Source organism: Eriocheir sinensis, chromosome 1 (genome assembly GCF_024679095.1).
Source record: "Eriocheir sinensis breed Jianghai 21 chromosome 1, ASM2467909v1, whole genome shotgun sequence".
Lineage (NCBI taxonomy): Eukaryota > Metazoa > Arthropoda > Malacostraca > Decapoda > Varunidae > Eriocheir > Eriocheir sinensis.
In genome coordinates, this window is record NC_066509.1 from 44,481,560 (window position 1) to 44,500,958 (window position 19,399).

General features: G+C 44.0%; 1 protein-coding gene across 1 annotated transcript in view; it reads right to left on the reverse strand.

Moving 5' to 3' along the window:
- Positions 1-15,164: 15,164 nt before the first annotated feature.
- Positions 15,165-19,399, reverse strand: part of LOC127000056 (uncharacterized) — a 49,573-nt gene continuing 45,338 nt past the window's right edge. Inside the window, exons 3-4 of the mRNA XM_050863502.1 lie at positions 16,503-16,686; positions 15,165-15,321 (exon numbers count right to left, since the gene is read on the reverse strand). Of these exons, the coding sequence (XP_050719459.1) occupies positions 15,165-15,321; positions 16,503-16,686 (341 nt within the window). The remainder of the gene's footprint in view (positions 15,322-16,502; positions 16,687-19,399) is intronic.

Sequence of the window (19,399 nt, forward strand, 5' to 3'; positions counted from 1 at the left end):
GAGGCACTGTGCCTCGTATGTCTTCCGGTAACAAACTAAAAACAAACACTGTCCTTCCTTTCTTAAAGCTATCGTAATCAAGCAAAGTGTCATTTTCTACTCCTAAACTATCTAAAATATCATAATAGACTCGCGTACACTCGTGGGGAAAAGAAACCGTATTTTTATACATATTCATACCATTGACAGAGACTGTTAGTTCAGACAAATCAGCATTCTTGAAATACAAGCCATTTTTATTATATACACCCGAAAAGGCCCTCATGTCAGCCATAACGATATATAAACGCTCTGGAATGACATTTCCCCACGGTTGGTCACAGACAATACTTGTCTGCTGTTTGCCGAGAACCAGAGATTTATATAACGTCTTGTTAAATATTGTACGCGTTATTTTTCCTGTCTCTAATTCTTTATTTAATGCAAGCAATGCTGACGGATAGGGTTGGAGTCTGGTGACCCAAAGTTTAGCAAAATCAATATGGGCACGCACAGCACTCCCATCGCCGTCAGTGTTCAAATACCAAGCTTCGTTAGCTAACTCAAGCCTTATTCTCAATGGGATGTCGTCGCATAAATACTGATCACAAGAAGTAATGTCCGACATTAATGGGAAGGTGAGATGAAGACCGTGATCTTTGATATCTTTAAATGTCTCTTGTATTTGCTCCCAAGGCTAGTGAAGTATGCGGCGTCATAGGTTTCGGCTACGCCTGCTCCACCCGACCTGTTATCTTTGAGGAGGTTTCCTATTTCTCCGAATGATTTGAGTTTTAACGTGGAGAAGGTGGTGAGCATTTTTAGGAATGACCAGTAATTAAAGTATGGGTTACTTTCAACCATTTGATCGCCTACATACACCTGAATTGATTTGAACATGGTATTAGCAGTGCCATTGCAGAATTCGACATTGACAGCCTCCTCGACTTTGTTTGTCCATCAGCTTGAGTGACACTTAATTTCAACTCAAGAATTAATTTAGCAAGATCGATAAATGCCCCTTCACCCCGGCACGCGGAACTCTAGGTACTTATCTTTTAACCGGGCGTGGCTGGACAAATTTACAGGTAAAATGTCGACAAGAGTTTTAGACGCAATAGAGCTCTCAACCTGGCGTTGTCTGTTGATTCTAGGAATTCGTCAACCACACTGAGCGCATAATCAGAAATCGGAACGGAGGAGCGGCGGAGGCCATGCTGTTGTCGCTTTCGTCGCCCGCTATATACTAATGGAGACACTGGTCGCGGAGCGGGCGACGTGTTAACTTGATAAGAGACCACTCGCTAAAAAATGGCAAGCCCACGCGCGCGCGCGGGTCAGAATGTTCCCACCTTCCCTTTTTTTTTTTCATGAGTGTCCACCGCACCTCCACATTACTAAATTATATCAAACACATCGCTGTTCTTTCTCTTGCAACCACTTTTCCTTTTATTAATTTTTTTCTTCTTGTTTCGCGCAGTAACTCTTCTTTTTTTTTCCTCCTTTAATAATTCTAGCACCTACGTCACTTAAGGCTTCAATACCTCTTTTCTTTAAAGCGCCTCTCACACTTCTTTGTCCACTGCTCACATCCTGGATAACATCTTGAGTAAACTTAAGCGCTGAGGGCTTAACGGTTCTGAATAGAAAGGGCATTACACTCTTGGCTAGGTTTGCGTACTAAAATACCGCCACCTCTTTGATGTAGTCTTGCAGGATGGGCGAAATGCACAGTTCGAATATTGCCAAAACCACCCCCCACCTGATGTGGAAAGCTACTCAAAAGACTTGAAAATTCACCCTCCGTAGGCGGAAGAAACACTGTTCGCGACGATGACTGCATGACCACTAGTTAAAAAAATATAAAACGTCATTTTTTATAGCTACAGTGGTTTGTGTCTGTCGCCCATCCCCGACAGTTGAGGCTTTCGCGGGGAGATTCTTCGTCCCTCTTCCTGCCCCAAGAGCATTACCTTAACGTTATTCAAATCTAGTTGGTGGGCAAAAGATCTTAGCTCCTTCAAGTAGGCCACGTTCCATTCATGATCCATCTTTCCCCTTCGTCCTACGCCGGTAGGAAAAATGACTTTTCGAATGTTTTATTTCTGCTTTACATAATCACCAAGCTCATTGAGGCAGCATTTAAAATTATCGCGTCTGCTTTGCTTGGTGTCCGACATTAAACCGTTCACATAATGCATATCTCTGCTGGTTTCAATAAAATATCTTGACACGTCATTATATTCTACAGATTCACCCTGACAAAATTGAGTCACCATACCCACCACAATGGGATAATTTGATTCCGTGGGTGGTTCCTTCACTACCAGCGACCCCTTTATCCTCACCCTCCCCACCCCCGAGAATGGCATGGAGATTCCCTCCCCCACCGGGCTGGGTTTCAGACAAAGGAGCCCACGCGAGTGGCTGTAACGGCGACAGAGCTCGCGCTAAAAGCAATCATTGATCTGTTACTTAAAAGCTAAAGCCTAAACCATAACAAGCTCAGTCTTTATCGCAAACATGACGAGCGCGGACGAACATATAATATACCTTAGTAGCCTAGGATGCCGCGATCTTTATCCCGACAACGTGCCAGGTTCATTTAAAAATGAAATCATACCGTTAAATTTACACCCCGACCGAGATTATCAGGTTGCCTTACACGGTATTTTTATTCCTAGAGAAGTATACACCCTCCATAGAGAAGACAAAGAAGCCATAGTGGAAGTTTACACAGAAACGCTCAATGACACCTCAGGAAAACAGTTGCGGTACTCGCTGTCTCCCTCGAAAAATATAACGAGCAAGCAAATAAGCGCAATTGTGGCTGACCTTAATACATACTGGCAAGCTATATTAAATGGAGTGTTTGGGTTTACAAATTACAAGGATTATTTTGATGGAGAAGGCGGAATACTGAGTTGGACCAAAATTTTGTATGCTACCACAAACGCTCTATAGATGGCTGCGGTAATCTAAATTATTGCAAAATAAGTTTATTATTTAAGCCCAGATTGGCGGCTATTCTTGATTTATTCCTAATCATTACTATGATATATTCGTCACGGATGAGGAGTCACATTACTCGCTTCGCCAGGTAAATGCCGATTTCCGCCAGACCCCACGTCGACGTAGACTATCTCCACCTCTATTGCGACATAATCCAGCCCACGCGATTTGCTAGCCAAACTGTGAACATTTTAGCCACTCTCCCTTACGGTGGGAGTAACAATTATTACTCAGTGCAAAGACCTCTGTATAAAAAGTTGGCGAAGAACGCTATAGATTCAGTGGCGGTAGTGGTGACGGATCAGTATGGACGAAAAATATACTTTGAAGAAAACCGCTCGGCCACGATCGTCTTGCACATTACACCACCCACCCTCTCTTTAAAATCAGTGGGCCAGCAAAAAACGCTCACTCATGGCGAGACTTTTGCCATGGAAGAGTGTTATGGGAAGACCTTATCGATTTATTTCCCGCGAGCGAGGAGGAGGATATTTGTGGCCGGTGCGTCAGGATCTGGGAAGACACAGCTAGTGACGCGACTTGTGCGGAAATATTGTGACAAATTCTATCGAGTTCTTATTTGCGGTGCAACACATCATCCCATTCAAGACTTGCCAGAGCTGCAAAATAAAGTAATACTTAGTAAGGACATTATAGACCCAGAACAGGAAATTGATCTCTGTCAGAAAAATAAATCTATGTTAGTAGTATATGACGATAACTTTTTACGCGCTGCCAATGATGAAAGCGTCGCCAACGTTTTATTAAAGGCAGACATCTTGGCCTTAGCTCCATACTCATTTCTCAGAACTTATTTATGCAGGGAAAGTATGCGCGAAGCATATCCCTCAATTGCACTCATTTCGTTTTGCTTAAACAAAGAGATCTTGGTCAAATTGAACTTCTAGGTCGTCAATTGTATGGTCGTGACAGAGCCCAGGCATTTCTCAGTATCTACAAGCGAGCTGTTGCGGGAAAACCATACGGCTATCTGCTGGCTGACGTCTGCATAACTACCCCGAGGTCCTATCACTGAGATCAAATATAGCGAACGACGGCTCCTGTGAGGTTGTGTACTCGTGGAGAGAGTGAGCGATATGCTAACCCATCCAAGACACGTCTTTTAAAGTCACTTTATGAAGACCCTCAAGTACCTGGAGGCTTAAGTGGAGTGAGGCCTTTATTTTAGCAGCGAGAGCCATTGAACCCGACGTTTCTATGCGCGATGTTGAACAGTTTATGGAAGGTTGCAGAACACACACATTACATAAGATACAACCCCATAAGTTTAAGCGACGCGCTATTCTCAGTCCCAAACCGCGAGTTATCATAGCAGCAGATCTCGCGGACATGAAAGAATTGTCCCGCTTTAATGGAGGTCATAATTACATCTTAGTCTGCGTTGATGCATTTTCCAGGTACGCCAAAGCCCTGCCTCTTAAACGTAAAGATGCAAAATCGATGGTAATGGCAATGAAGACATTGCTAGAGGAAGACGCTGCTTTCAGTGGGGTCTCTAGGCTCTGTGTTGACCGAGGCAAAGAGTTCTATAATCGTCCACTTCAAACCTATTTGCAAAGTAAAGACATAAAAATGTACAGCGTTTACTCCCAAGAGATAAAAAGCAGCCTTGCTGAGCGATTTATCAGAACTCTGAAAGGTCGAATATATAGGTATATGACAGCTCACAATAAACTCGAGTATATTTCCATCTTGCAGAAGGTACTCGAGAGCTATAACCACACGCCTCACGCACGTCTAGGAAAAACCCCAGCCGAAGTACATGCCATGAAGGACCCGCGAGGAATCATTCGTCAGTTTAAGAAAATGCATAATTATAAAAACAGAGAAAAGCGTCAAGGTAAAGCCAGTCGTGTGCTGAACATCGGGGACTACGTTCGACTCGTGGGCGCGGATAAAGCTTCTAAATTTAACCGAGGCTTTCATATCCAAAACACAGAAGAAATATTTAAAATTGCAAGCGTGGATTATCGACAATCCCCATTGGGTTATACCTTGCAAGATTTATCCAATCAACCCATCCAAGGCTTGTTTTACAAAGAGGAGCTTATCAAAGTTCAGCTACCGGACGTTTTCCCCGTCAGCATAAAAAAATCGAGAGTGGTGAACGGTCGCAAACAATTTTTTGTATCTTGGTTGGGTTATGATCCGAGTCAAGACTGTTGGATAGACGCTCAAGATATTTCCTAATGACCTCGAATTCACCAACAAGAAGAAAAAAAGCACCTCCCCTCGCCTTTGTTCACAAGGATCTTGTTTTGTTGTTGGCTAAACTCTCCCCCGACAAGCGGAAAAAGTAATTGCAGTGTTGAACAAGAAACATATAGATTGCTTGTCAGAAGTGTTTCTAAATTTCCTAAAACTAATCTTACGCGAAATACAAAGATTGTGAAATCCTGAACAAATATAAAAACACATAAGGAAACTCGCCAACAAGGGGGTAAGTACACTAAAAAAAAAAAAATACTGAGAGAACAGCGGGGCGTCGCAATACTCTGTGCTGGTACATCTGGCAGCTAGTGTCAAAACAGGTCATTTAACAAAATGAAGGAATATTGTCTCATCCCGAAATCAACAGCAGAACAATTTTACTCAAGTCTTCTACGGGAGCCGTAACATAAAACGAAACAGAAAGACGGACGAGGAAAAAAGAAAAGAGAGTGCGGAAACCGTTGTCGGGTTCGACGGTCAAGGCGTCAACTGCATTAAAAAATATAAAGAGACGCGCGCTGCAAGATGTATTAACCCCAAACAACCACCCGCCATCTATAGCGGCCATAGGTCCTCGCACGACGTTCCCCACCAATACTATCGATTCGAAACCCGCCATAGATAAAAGGATTTATGTTAGAATGAAAGCAGATCAAAGGGAATATGCAAAACATTTCTTATCTCACATGAAACATACTCCAGGAATTACAATGTAAACAAACGGAAATCTTTTGAGCCCCATTAATAATTTTAACGTCATTGATATATTGCAAACCTTAAGTGACGTCAACAGCAAATTAGGCTTCAAAGCTGATGATATACCATTTATTAAAATGCTTTTCCACAACACAAACTTAGATCCCTCATTTATACGCAATAATAAGGCAAGGAAGCAACTGTTTGGAGGAGGAGGTGGGGGAGGAAGGAGAAGTGCCCCAATTCGGGCAAAGCCACGCCCCACGCCTTCTTTCTCCGCCGCGCGGATGCCGGGTATGACGTGGGAGAATTATCGCGTATAAAAAGGATTTTGTTTTGGGGTGGGATATAGGCACTTGTGTGACCTCGCGGGACAGGCAGACACTAAGCGTGAGTAAGAGCGAGAATTAATATATATTTTTCTATAAACATGTCAGACTATCCCATCATTCCTGTGAAGGGGCGAATGACCGATCGCCAGTTCATTGACGACAGTGTGTGTTTAGTAGCCACCATCAACGCCAGCAGTTTTAAACTTAGCGGTATAGCCAAGGACTTGGCTGAAGTGTATGGCTATGCTAATCTCTTTGAAAATCGGAAACAACTTTATAATTTGAACAGAGTCGTTTGGAGTGACAGACCGAATGTGGGGTCGCTGGTAGTGAAGGAACCACCCACGGAATCAAATTATCCCATTGTGGTGGGTATGGTGACTCAATTTTGTCAGGGTGAATCTGTAGAATATAATGACGTGTCAAGATATTTTATTGAAACCAGCAGAGATATGCATTATGTGAACGGTTTAATGTCGGACACCAAGCAAAGCAGACGCGATAATTTTAAATGCTGCCTCAATGAGCTTGGTGATTATGTAAAGCAGAAATAAAACATTCGAAAAGTCATTTTTCCTACCGGCGTAGGACGAAGGGGAAAGATGGATCATGAATGGAACGTGGCCTACTTGAAGGAGCTAAGATCTTTTGCCCACCAACTAGATTTGAATAACGTTAAGGTAATGCTCTTGGGGCAGGAAGAGGGACGAAGAATCTCCCGCGAAAGCCTCAACTGCCGGGGATGGGCGACAGACACAAACCACTGTGTAGCTATAAAAATGACGTTTTATATTTTTTTTTAACTAGTGGTCATGCAGTCATCGTCGCGAACAGTGTTTCTTCCGCCTACGGAGGGTGAATTTTCAAGTCTTTTGAGTAGCTTTCCACATCAGGTGGGGGTGGTTTTGGCAATATTCGAACTGTGCATTTCGCCCATCCTGCAAGACTACATCAAAGAGGTGGCGGTATTTTAGTACGCTCGCAAACCTAGCCAAGAGTGTAATGCCATTTCTATTCAGAACCGTTAAGCCCTCAGCGCTTAAGTTTACTCAAGATGTTATCCAGGATGTGAGCAGTGGACAAAAAGAAGTGTGAGAGGCGCTTTAAATAAAAGAGGTATTGAAGCCTTAAGTGACGTAGGTGCTAGAATTATTAAAGGAGGAAAAAAAAGAAGAGTTACTTCGCGAAACAAGAAGAAGAAAAAAAAATAATAAAAGGAAAAGTGGTTGCAAGAGAAAGAACAGCGATGTGTTTTATATAATTTAGTAATTTGTAGTTTAGGTGGACACTCATGAAAAAAAAAAGGGAAGGTGGGAACATTCTGACCCGCGCGCGCGCGTGGGCTTGCCATTTTTTTAGCGAGTGGTCTCTTATCAAGTTAACACGTCGCCGCTCCGTGACCAGTGTCTCCATTAGTATATAGCGGGCGACGAAAGCGACAACAGCATGGCCTCCGCCGCTCCCTCCGTTCCGATTTCTGATTATGCGCTCAGTGTGGTTGACGAATTCCCTAGAATCAACAGACAACGCCAGGTTGAGAGCTCTATTGCGTCTAAAACTCTTGTCGACATTTTACCTGTAAATTTGTCCAGCCACGCCCGGTTAAAAGATAAGTACCTAGAGTTCCGCGTGCCGGGGGTGAAGGGGCATTTATCAATCTTGCTAAATTAATTCTTGAGTTGAAATTAAGTGTCACTCAAGCTGATGGACAAACAAAAGTCGAGGAGGCTGTCAATGTCGAATTCTGCAATGGCACTGCTAATACCATGTTCAAATCAATTCAGGTGTATGTAGGCGATCAAATGGTTGAAAGTAACCCATACTTTAATTACTGGTCATTCCTAAAATGCTCACCACCTTCTCCACGTTAAAACTCAAATCATTCGGAGAAATAGGAAACCTCCTCAAAGATAACAGGTCGGTGGAGCAGGCGTAGCCGAAACCTATGACGCCGCATACTTCACTAGCCTTGGGAGCAAATACAAGAGACATTTAAAAGATATCAAAGATCACGGTCTTCATCTCACCTTCCCATTAATGTCGGACATTACTTGTGATCAGTATTTATGCGACGACATCCCATTGAGAATAAGGCTTGAGTTAGCTAACGAAGCTTGGTATTTGAACACTGACGGCGATGGGAGTGCTGTGCGTGCCCATATTGATTTTGCTAAACTTTGGGTCACCAGACTCCAACCCTATCCGTCAGCATTGCTTGCATTAAATAAAGAATTAGAGACAGGAAAAATAACGCGTACAATATTTAACAAGACGTTATATAAATCTCTGGTTCTCGGCAAACAGCAGACAAGTATTGTCTGTGACCAACCGTGGGAAATGTCATTCCAGAGCGTTTATATATCGTTATGGCTGACATGAGGGCCTTTTCGGTGTATATAATAAAAATGGCTTGTATTTCAAGAATGCTGATTTGTCTGAACTAACAGTCTCTGTCAATGGTATGAATATGTATAAAATACGGTTTCTTTTCCCCACGAGTGTACGCGAGTCTATTATGATATTTTAGATAGTTTAGGAGTAGAAAATGACACTTTGCTTGATTACGATAGCTTTAAGAAAGGAAGGACAGTGTTTGTTTTTAGTTTGTTACCGGAAGACATACGAGGCACAGTGCCTCTTGAACACAGTGGAAACTTACGCATAAGTCTTCAGCTTAAAAAAGGCTTGGATGAAAATTTAGTAATTATCTGTTTTGGGGATACAAAGGGAGTGTTGTCAATCAACTCGGAGAGACACGTGTCTTGCGACACTAGAGCATAATGAATAATCAACAAATTATGAAAGCTCTACAAGGAAGACTTTATCACAATAATATATATTTCTTAGGCTGTCTTCCCGCTGACGATGTAGCGAAATTAAATCTAAGGAGTGAGTCAGACAAGCCCATTGTCTTTATTGCTAATGTGTTAGGCGCATCGCAAGCTTCGAAAATGGGTCACTGGGTGGTGTTCTATGTTAGTGATAAGTGTATATATTTCTTCGACACATACGCCCTGACCCCATCATTATATTCTAAGTACTTTCGAAGTTTCTTAAATAAGCATAAAGATTATCCTGTTTTTAAACTTGCCGCAAGATTACAGTCGGACAAAACTCTGGTGTGTGGCGTGTATTGCATTCAATTCGTATACTTATGTAATAAAATTGGCTTAGAGAGGACTAGTCAGTTTTGAAAGATAATTATGATTTAGGAAATTTTTGAAGAATGACAGAAAGGTGTTAACATATGCTTATAGAATGTTTAAAATGCCCCCATGTATAAAAACATTTTGTCAATCTAGTCAAGGACTGACTTACAAGCATTGTATTTCTAAGATATGTGGCTAACTTATTAAATGTTACAATGTGTGTGTGTGTAAAAAATGTAGAGCAGTAGCATGTAGCTTATTCATTTATGGCGTGTGTGTGCAATTATATGTAGTTATTAAGAACAGGATTCTGTTTTTTTTTAGTGCGACGTGACCGGGTGGGTGTGAGTTTGTTCACGCTTTCCTATTGTTCGGAAGAAGAATGGCTTGTGGTTTTGGGCATGTGCGCGCGTGTTTGCATACATGTGTAGGCGTGTCCCCTATAACCTGGGGTAGCCTCGGAAGAAGAAAAGGCTTGTGGTAGTGTGCGCATATGCCCCAAATAACCCCGGGTAGCTTAGTCAGTCCCCTAACGTTGCGAGAGGAGCGTCATGGAGGAAGTCTTCGCCGTCATGAACTTACAACAACAACAGCCCCACGCTGCCGCTGCAACTCTTCATGCTGACGATGTTGACGATCAGATAATGGGTCAAGCCGCATTAGAAGTTGAAGCCATGGATAACACATCCCAAGCTGAAGCCGTGGATAACACATCACATCCCAGAAACGGAGGTGAGATATCCGCCTCTTGTATTTTTTTCTGCGCGCACAAGCGCTGTGTGTGTGTGTGTGTGTGTGTGTGTGTGTGTGTGTGTGTGTGTGTGTGTTTAAAAAAATATATATATATTTCTTGTCATTTCAGCGGATGTTGGTGGTGGTGAGGGGGATGTTCAGAAACTCCCAAGTCTACCGGTGAACACATCACGGGCGAGTCATTGGGCAACAACAACCGCGGCGCGTTGGGAGGTGTCGGTAAAATGGGGCGGCGCGTGCTGAGAGAGGGCTTCTGCGACTTCTGAAGGATGTGATACCTCCATTACCAGTGTCTCGTCTGAAGAACGACCCACCGGCCAGCGTAACGCATAGTAAGTATTTTTTATTCTTACAAAGAGAGAGAGAGAGAGAGAGAGAGAGAGAGAGAGAGAGATTGATTTTTGTCTAATAATGTTTCTCTATCTTTCATAAGTCCACGGCAACAACAACAGACACGCTTCGGTGATGGTGTGTCTTGACTCTCCGTCGGGCGCTGAATCGCGAGAGCGGCGGCGAAGTCGTCTGCAGCAAAAAGATCATGAAATGCGTCAATCACGACTGGAAAAAAAAATGCAGCATATGGCGGAAGTGTTGCGGCAGCTCCAGCAGCAGGGGCGTAGCGAGCAGCAAGATCGCGACCGGGGACAAGAACGGCGGCGAAGAATGACAAAGAATAATTTGCCGAAGCAGCAAGAACACCGGGACCCAAGACTGTCTCAGAAGAGCCTCCATAAAGTTGGGAGAAAAAAACTTCAGGTGGCCAAACGTCAGGCGGGTCTCTTCTCCTCAGCAGCGGCGTACGGTCGGGGAAAACCAATGAAAAAAAATCTCTCTGTGACCAAGAAACTCGTCTTTGAAGACCCACCAGCGCGGCGTGCAGCAGCTGCGGCCGCTGAAGAAAATCTCGCGCCACAACCGGGCCCTTCCAATGCGGCTCGTGCGGACGAAACAAATGAAAGCTTCTCAAGCACTGACCTTCCTTCAGCTTTCAATTCTTTGAATTTTTCTCATAGCATGGACGTGAATAATATTATAAATGTTCTTGATGAGAGTCCTATATTTAGTGCTTAGCAATTTTTTTTTTATATATGTACTCGCTCTGTGTGTATTATTTTTTATATATATGTGCTTGTGTTGTGTATTTTTTTTCTTCATTTGTATATGTACTCGTGTTGTCATCCTTTTATGGGCTGTCTTTGGGCATGTACGACATAAGTTTGTAATATGTCTCTTTCAATTAGGATTTATTTTGGGGGAGGGAAAAAAAGGGTAGGATGGGTGGGTTTCCATTGTATTTCTTTGAGCCTGTACGGTGTGAGTTTGTAATGTCTTTTTTTTTTTTATGGCGATTGTGTGTTTTTAGTTTTTAGGCTTAGCATGTATTTAGTCTGGATTAAGCAAGAGCAAATTAGCCTGGATTAAGAAAGAACAAATAAAATAGACTAGTAGGCTTAGCATGTATTTAGTCTGGATTAAGAAAGAACAAATTAGCCTGGATTAAGAAAGAACAAATAAAATAGACTAGATTAAGGTAATATAATAACTTGTCATACCATTTTTTTCCCACTATATTTCAATAAAAATGTATAAAATCTACTTTTCCTGTTCCTACCCTCACTGAAAAGACAATCGATATAACTCCAGTCAATATGAAAATCAACAGTAACACACGCACACACACACACACGCATATGCTGGCAAACTGAAAATCAATAGCGGGTAGAGGGAGGGTAGTGGTACCCTCAGACTGACCATCAAGTCACCGCTCGCGAGGGTAGGGCATAGAGGGGACACGCACACACATGCTGGCAAACTGGAAAAAAATCAATAGCGGGAGGGAAGAGGAGAGGGGAAATGTAGCCACATGCCTCCGCCCAACAAGTCACCGCTCGCGCTAACCGATCCCCGGCAGGAGGGTGACGCCCGGCACGGTGCGAAAGGACCGATCCCCGGCAGGAGGGTGACGCCCGGCACGGTGCGAAAGGACGCCCTAGCCGATTCCCGGCACTGGGGCGAAAGGACGCCCCGGCACGGCGCGAAAGGACCGATCCCCGGCAGGAGGGTGACGCCCCGGCACGGTGCGAAAGGTCCGATCCCCCGGCTGGCGGGTGACGCCCCGGCACGGTGCGAAAGGACGCCCTAACCGATCCCTGAACAAGGCACCGCTCGCGCTAACCGATCCCCGGCAGGAGGGCGACGCCCGGCACGGCGCGAAAGGACGCCCTAACCGATCCCCGAACACGTCACCGCTCGCGCTAACCGATCCCCGGCAGGAGGGCGACGCCCCGGCACGGCGCGAAAGGACGCCCCTAACCAATCCCCGGCAGGAGGGTGACGCTCAGGCCTCCGGGGAGACACGATGGCGTGGAAGGTGGTGGGTGTTTGGGTGGGGGGTGGGGGGGGGAATGGTCACTTTTGGGTAGGTTTGTGACCACTCCCCGGTTGGGTAGTGGGGAGGTCCCCTCGGCGGCTGGCTGCCCGCGCGGCTGGCTGGCCGCACGGCTGACTGGCCGCCCGGCTGACTGGCCGCACGGCCGGCCGGGAAATTCGACGTACAAAATTTTTCGACGTCATTTTTTTTTGGCTGCAAATTCTTGATTATGCTTGCGAATTATTTTGGTCCCGTCACTGTCACCATTACCTACTACTCAGTAGTACAACGAAGAGTGAAAGAAAGAGAACAAATAGTGGTCATGAGAAAGAGAACTAATATTGAAAAGAAAACGAAAAACTAATAGTGAACGAAATAAAAAGAACTAAGATAAATGGAATAAAAAACGATATGGAATACATAACGTTCGGGAAGGAAGGATTTTATGATATTCTATTCCCGAAGCAAGGTCTCACACCACGATGCAGCCATACAAACAACCTAACTAAGATAGAAGAGTGGGGAAAAATAGTAATAATATATGAAAGTAAGGCAGTAGTAGCAGTAGTAGGTCACACAGAGAACAAAAGAAAGATGGCCTTGGAAATATGATAACGGGAAGAAATGTTAAGGAGGGAGAAATATATAACATTAACCAATGGTAAAAAAAAAAAAAAAAAACTGAAACAGATGGAAAACAAAATTATGAACAAGAGATTCAGAACAAGAGAAGGAAGAGCAGCAGCAGCGCACACAAGGAACGGAACCCGAAGGAAGGAGAGAGATACAAGATAAAACAAGAGGATCAGGAGGGTGGAGAGCGCGGAAGTCAAGTCAAACAAAGTGGATTAGAGGAACGAAGCGCTGAAGAGGAATAACCTAAAACGGATTTGGGAACATCCGTCTAAGTCCTAAGAGGAATTGAAGAAAAGGCGATTGAGGATACAACACGACCAGATGGAATGGATTAAGGGATTAGAGGAATGGGATAACGAGGGGGAGGAGGAGTTGTACATTCAGAGGGGATTAATTAAGGAAGGAAGCCAGAGAAGAGAAAGAGCAAAAGGGGAAAGAGACAAAAAGATTATAAGAAAAGAATCGTAAGAATGGAATCAAGAATAAGATTATCAAGGGAGACAAATGAAAGAACAAGACTCGAATATTTGAAGCAAGATAAAAGAGTAATAACCATAAAAGTGGACCAAGAAGAGTATCAGTAAAATGAAAAAAGGCAGATTATAAATAATGAAAGAAAGCAGAACGATGGAAACAAGGCCAGAACTTATATGCAAGAAGAAGGATAAGAAAGGTAAATAAAGAGCGAAGCAAACAAACAAACAAACAAAAAAAAAACTGAAGAAAAACAAAACAACTTGAACACAAAGCAAAAATAGTTTATTATCCCGGGCTTTTTTAACTGACAAGTCCTCCTTCGAGCAAGGGGGATGGGGTGTGTGAAGGTCCTGGTAGTAGCCAAAGATCGATTAATGAGCTCTGATCGGGAGGGTTCTGGCGATGACGAGTCCAGCTCGTGATCAGGACGTGGTGAATTACACACACACACACACACACACACACACACACACACACACACACACAGGTGTGGCGGGAGTGGCTGTCATCACTTGATGCGGTCGGTGCTCCTCCCGTTCCCTACCTGACCCCCTCCGTCCCTCCCTCCCGCCACGGCGCCGCCCCGCCCTCGCCACCTGCCTGGGGAGGTCCGCGGCCCGAGGGGCTGACACTGTTCGGTGTCCGCCAGTTTTGAGTGGACGTGATGAGGCCGCGCACACAGCCGCTCAGTGTCCCTTCGTCTTCGCCAGCCCCCGGCACACACGCGGCTCAAGCAGGCAGGCCGGCACACCCCGAGGCAGGCCCACACACCCCGAGGCAGGCCCACACACCCTAAGGCAAGCCGTTGGCCCGTCACAGCCCGCGCACCGGCAAGGCGGCAGCGAGATGGCCACCACGACTCTCCTGATGGTCGTGGCGGCGGTGGCGGGGATGGCGGCGGTGCACGGCCTCCCGCAGGACAGAGGCACGGATGCCTTCAGAGCTCTGCACGGCTTGAAGATTCAGGGAGAAAGAGTTCTCAAGGTAGATGAGCTACCGAAGGAGATGCGGCAGGCAGTGAAGGGGCACAGCGGCGGGCTGACGGTACAGGAGGCAGCTGCAGGCGACGGGGAGGCGTGGAGTGCAGGTGGCGGCGACAACAGCGCGGGGATCTCCCCGGCTCTTCTGGCCTCCCTGTCGAGCAGCGGCATCAGTGAGGAGGACGTGGCGGGCGTGTCCCGCCGCTTGCAGGCCCTGGAGGCGCGGTGAGGCCGGCAGGACACTACCCGGTGCACCTCTACACACACCTGACGAAGCTTAACTCTCTAAGGTGACCCCGTGCGGCCCCTGTGTGTGTGTGTGTGTGTGTGTGTGTGTGTGTGTGTGTGTGTGTGTGTGTGTGTGTGTGTGTGTTACCGTTTGTTTTGTGCATGGCAACGCGTCTCTGAACTTCGGTCCGTTACACACTTCAACACAACAAATTTGTTCGCTCACAGACCAATCGTAAGACACTACGAAGCGGAAACCTATTAAGTTTCATGTGTGGAACAAAGTGACCGTGATGGAGATTGGTTTGGTTTTGGTGCCTCACCTGACACGATTGGACTCACACTGGACCTGCACTTGGCTGCTTAATGGCAGGCGCTGCAGCAGCCGAATGCTTCCAGCGGCAGCGGCCTGGGTAAAGTGCTGTGACGGAAAGGACAAGTTTGAACGTGTCACGTGCACACACATGGCCAGCCTCCTTCAAACCGTTTATGGCTTAACATTTGTTGGTTCTGTGTGGAGACACATACACCTGTACAGCTTGTGTGAATTAATATAACGATTTGATAGGAACTGTGTTTGTATTATCCATGATCTTCACCAATTTTCATTATCTCCATCACTTATCCGACTTTTTCATACTAAGCTATTTTTTATGTATATATATATATATATATATATATATATATATATATATTGGGATATATATATATATATATATAGCGTGACGGCGCCGCGTTCAGGACGACGCGAGTTCAATCCCCGCCCAGTGCCACCAAGCTGGGATTTTCAGCCGCCGCCGATTGGCTTAAAACTACCACATGCTGTCCAGAAGACCACCTATCAACGGACTCTAGATTCTAGGATTAAAGATGCTCCAGGGGCCAGCATGAAACCAATGCAAGATAAGCGCACTAAACACTCGCCACCTATCCTCTGGGGATTCTAGGATTAACCGGGAGCCAGGGAAAGCCTAACAGGCCATACCAAGATATACATATATATATATATATATATATATATATATATATATATATATATATATATATATATATATATATATATATATATATACATATATATATATATATATATATATATATATATATATATATATATATATATATATATATATATATATATATATATATATGAGAGAGAGAGAGAGAGAGAGAGAGAGAGAGAGAGAGAGAGAGAGAGAGAGAGAGAGAGAGAGAGAGAGAGAGAGAGAGAGAGAGAGAGAGAGAGAGAGAGAGAGAGAGAGAGAGAGAGAGAGAGAGAGGAGGGCAGCCAGGTGGGAGGGAAGAGTAAATTAGAAACTCTTGGGAACGTCTGAAACCTCATCAGCGAAGCAGCTGTGTGTGTGTGTGTGTAGTTTTTAATGTTTGTCCCGCAAGATTAGAAATAATAGTAATGTAGTCTGATAATGTTTCTCTCTCTCTTTCTATCTATTTATTTATCTACTCTCCCCCGTGACTCACAAACCAGCACCCCTGCACACACCCATCCTCCTTCCACTACACAAAAGCGCCCTTCATCTCCCCTAAGACCTCCCCTCCCCCCTCACACACACCTTCCTCACCTTCCAACCCACTACGCCCCCCCCCCCCCCTTCTTACACACACATGCTCCCCCTCTTCCCTCCACGCCCACGCCCACCCGCCGTCGAGCACGTGGACGGACACCGAGGCGGGCGTGGCGTGCACGGGCGCGCACGTGTAGTTCCCGGCGTCCCTCCAGGTGGCGTGGGTGACCAGGAACCAGCTGGTGCCCGAGTTCTTGTCCATCACCAGCTGCACGCCGCCCCGACCCCCGGCGTTGATCTCCACCAGCTCCTCCTTGGCTGCGGGGAGGAGAGAGGAGAGCTGTGGTAGACATTATACTTGTCTTCTTGTTTATAGGGCGAGGGAGAAGAGACAGGCGTGATTGCTGAGGAGGGTACTGAGAGGCTACTACTAAAAATAAGGATACGGAGGGTTTGATGAGAGAGAAGGACGGAAGAGGAGCTGTAATGGGGATTGGTTCCAGTCTCCACTGTCATGTTTGTAGGGCGAGGGAATAGGGAAAGGCGTTTTTGCTATATATATATATATATATATATATATATATATATATATATATATATATATATATATATATATATATATATATATATATAAATAGTAATTGGAAGGGATTGGTGAGGCTCCGATCTGTTGAGGAGAAGAAAGATGACGAGCAGAAGGAGGAAAACTTTGAGAAAGATGAGGAATAAAAGGAACGAGTTGAAATGGATGGGTTTTGATGCTTTAAAAAAGGAGATCAAACGAGGAGTTAATGAGGATAATGACTGGCTGAAAAGAGGCTAAGAAAATGAGAAAAGCAGAAAATAATAATTTAGTCGGTAGAACTGAAATTAGAAGTACTGATAAATGTAAAACCAGGATGATAAGGGAATAAAAGGCGGATAAAAAGTAGAAAATGTACATCAATTATTTGTAACCATCTTTTTGTTAAGGGGACGAGTAGAACGTGTTAGCCAGGAAAGAAATGATTAACTCGTGATTTTAGAAGCAGGAGAAAAAGAAGACGAAGAGAAGGAGAAAGAAGATGAGGAATACAAAGTTGACCTCTCTCTCTCTCTCTCTCTCTCTCTCTCTCTCTCTCTCTCTCTCTCTCTCTCTCTCTCTCTCTCTCTCTCTCTCTCTCTCTCTCTCTCATCTGCCGAACTAGGAGAATCGAAGAAACATTAGGATCAGCAGAACAGGATTCAACGATACATGAAGAAGGATCAGGAGGAGAAGAAGGAAGAAGAGTGAGACAGGAAGACGAGGAGGAAGAGTGGAATGAATAACAGTTTCGATCCTGTCTATTGACTTCCACTACCTCCTCTTTGTCCGTCGTTTAAGGGATTGGAGGAATATGTTGAAAGATTCGAGAGAATTGCAAAAGTTCTGATGCAGTGAGGAGGAGAAGGAAGAGGAGGAGGAAGAGTAGGAAAAAGGGTCGTAAGGGATTGATCTTTTTCTGTCTTCCTTATCTGGTAGTCAATGAGATTATGAAGGAAGTAAAGGAATTTGTAACACGGAAAAGAGATGTTGAGATAACAAAGAGGAAGCTGATGGAGTAGATGGCAAAAAAAAAAAAAAAAAAGGAAGAGACAGACGAAGAAAATAACTGAGAAAATGATAGTGATAAAAGTATAGAAAGTAAAGGAGCCAGGTACAAGGAACAAGAATGCGAAGATAACGAAGAGGGAGAAGATTAAGTAGGTAGCAAAAAAGGAAGAGGACAAAGAAGAAAAAGGAAAAAAAAATGGTGCAAGCAAAAAAAGAATAACAGTAAGACTAAATTAGCTAAAGGTAAAGTAAATGAACGAAAACATAGGAGTAAAGAACATGAAAAAATTGGTTAAAATAGAAATATCAGATGATCGACAGAAAAACGTTGCTGAAGGTACAATCAATGAAAAAAAAAACAGAATGATAATGAAGAACAGGAAAATATAAATTATTAAAGTAGAAAAAAATAAAGCTGGAAAGAATAAAGTAGCCAATAAGGACAGTTTAAAAGAAGGACCTGGAGGAAGAGGCGAAAGTTATGTAAGTAGGGTGAAGAGAATGGTAATGAGAATGTGAGGGACTGAGACTACTAGGGCGCGGGGGAGGAGGAGGAGGAGGAGGAAAGTAGAGAAAGAAAAGAAGATAATGAAGAAGAGGAGGAGGAGGAGTTAATTGCATAAAGCGTACAATACAAAAGATTTATCCACAAACAAGGCATGGCGTTTGTAATATTTGAGTGCAAGTGGCTGAGGAATATATCAAGACAGACATTAACTATCTCTTTTCGAACCCATCTCCGAGCACCTCTTAAAATGCTACACGTGTCCCTTAGTACATTCCACTTCCGTTATTACTGTACAGGCGTCGTTCAAAAGACAGTGACACGAGACAGGAATTCCCTTTCCCGTGGTTCATCTCTTCTCCTCCAGCCCACTTCGCACACTGTATTTAAAGTAACTTCATCCTCCACCTGAGATCTCCTTTTGTAGAATCTGATTTCCATCTTTACTGCGATTCGTGAAGAAAATATAATAATAATAATGCTCATACTATAGGCTACTAAAAATCTCTTGAAAAAATACTAATATTTATACTAACAGAAATAACACGAATATCTCCTCCCTCGATTCCCCTTCTAGGATTTCTCTTCTCCTTAAAAAGTATACTAATATTAATACTAATACTATACCAAAAATGATACGTTTGAAAATACTAGTGGTAATACAAATACTGAAAACATCATACTCCTGAAAAATACTGATACTAATATATTAATACTAAATACCAACACCCTAAAACAATAAAAAAATAATTACCTTGAAAATATCATAATTCTAATATCAATCCTAGAAAAACAATACAAATATCTTTTCCCTCAACTCCCCTTCCCGCACGTCTTTTCTCCTTCTCATCAACGTATTTTCTTATCCTCTCAGCACCTCACCGTCTCTCAGTACACGACAACGGCTGTGGCATGAATACCTCTGCTTGAGCTCCCCCTCGCAGTGCACCTTA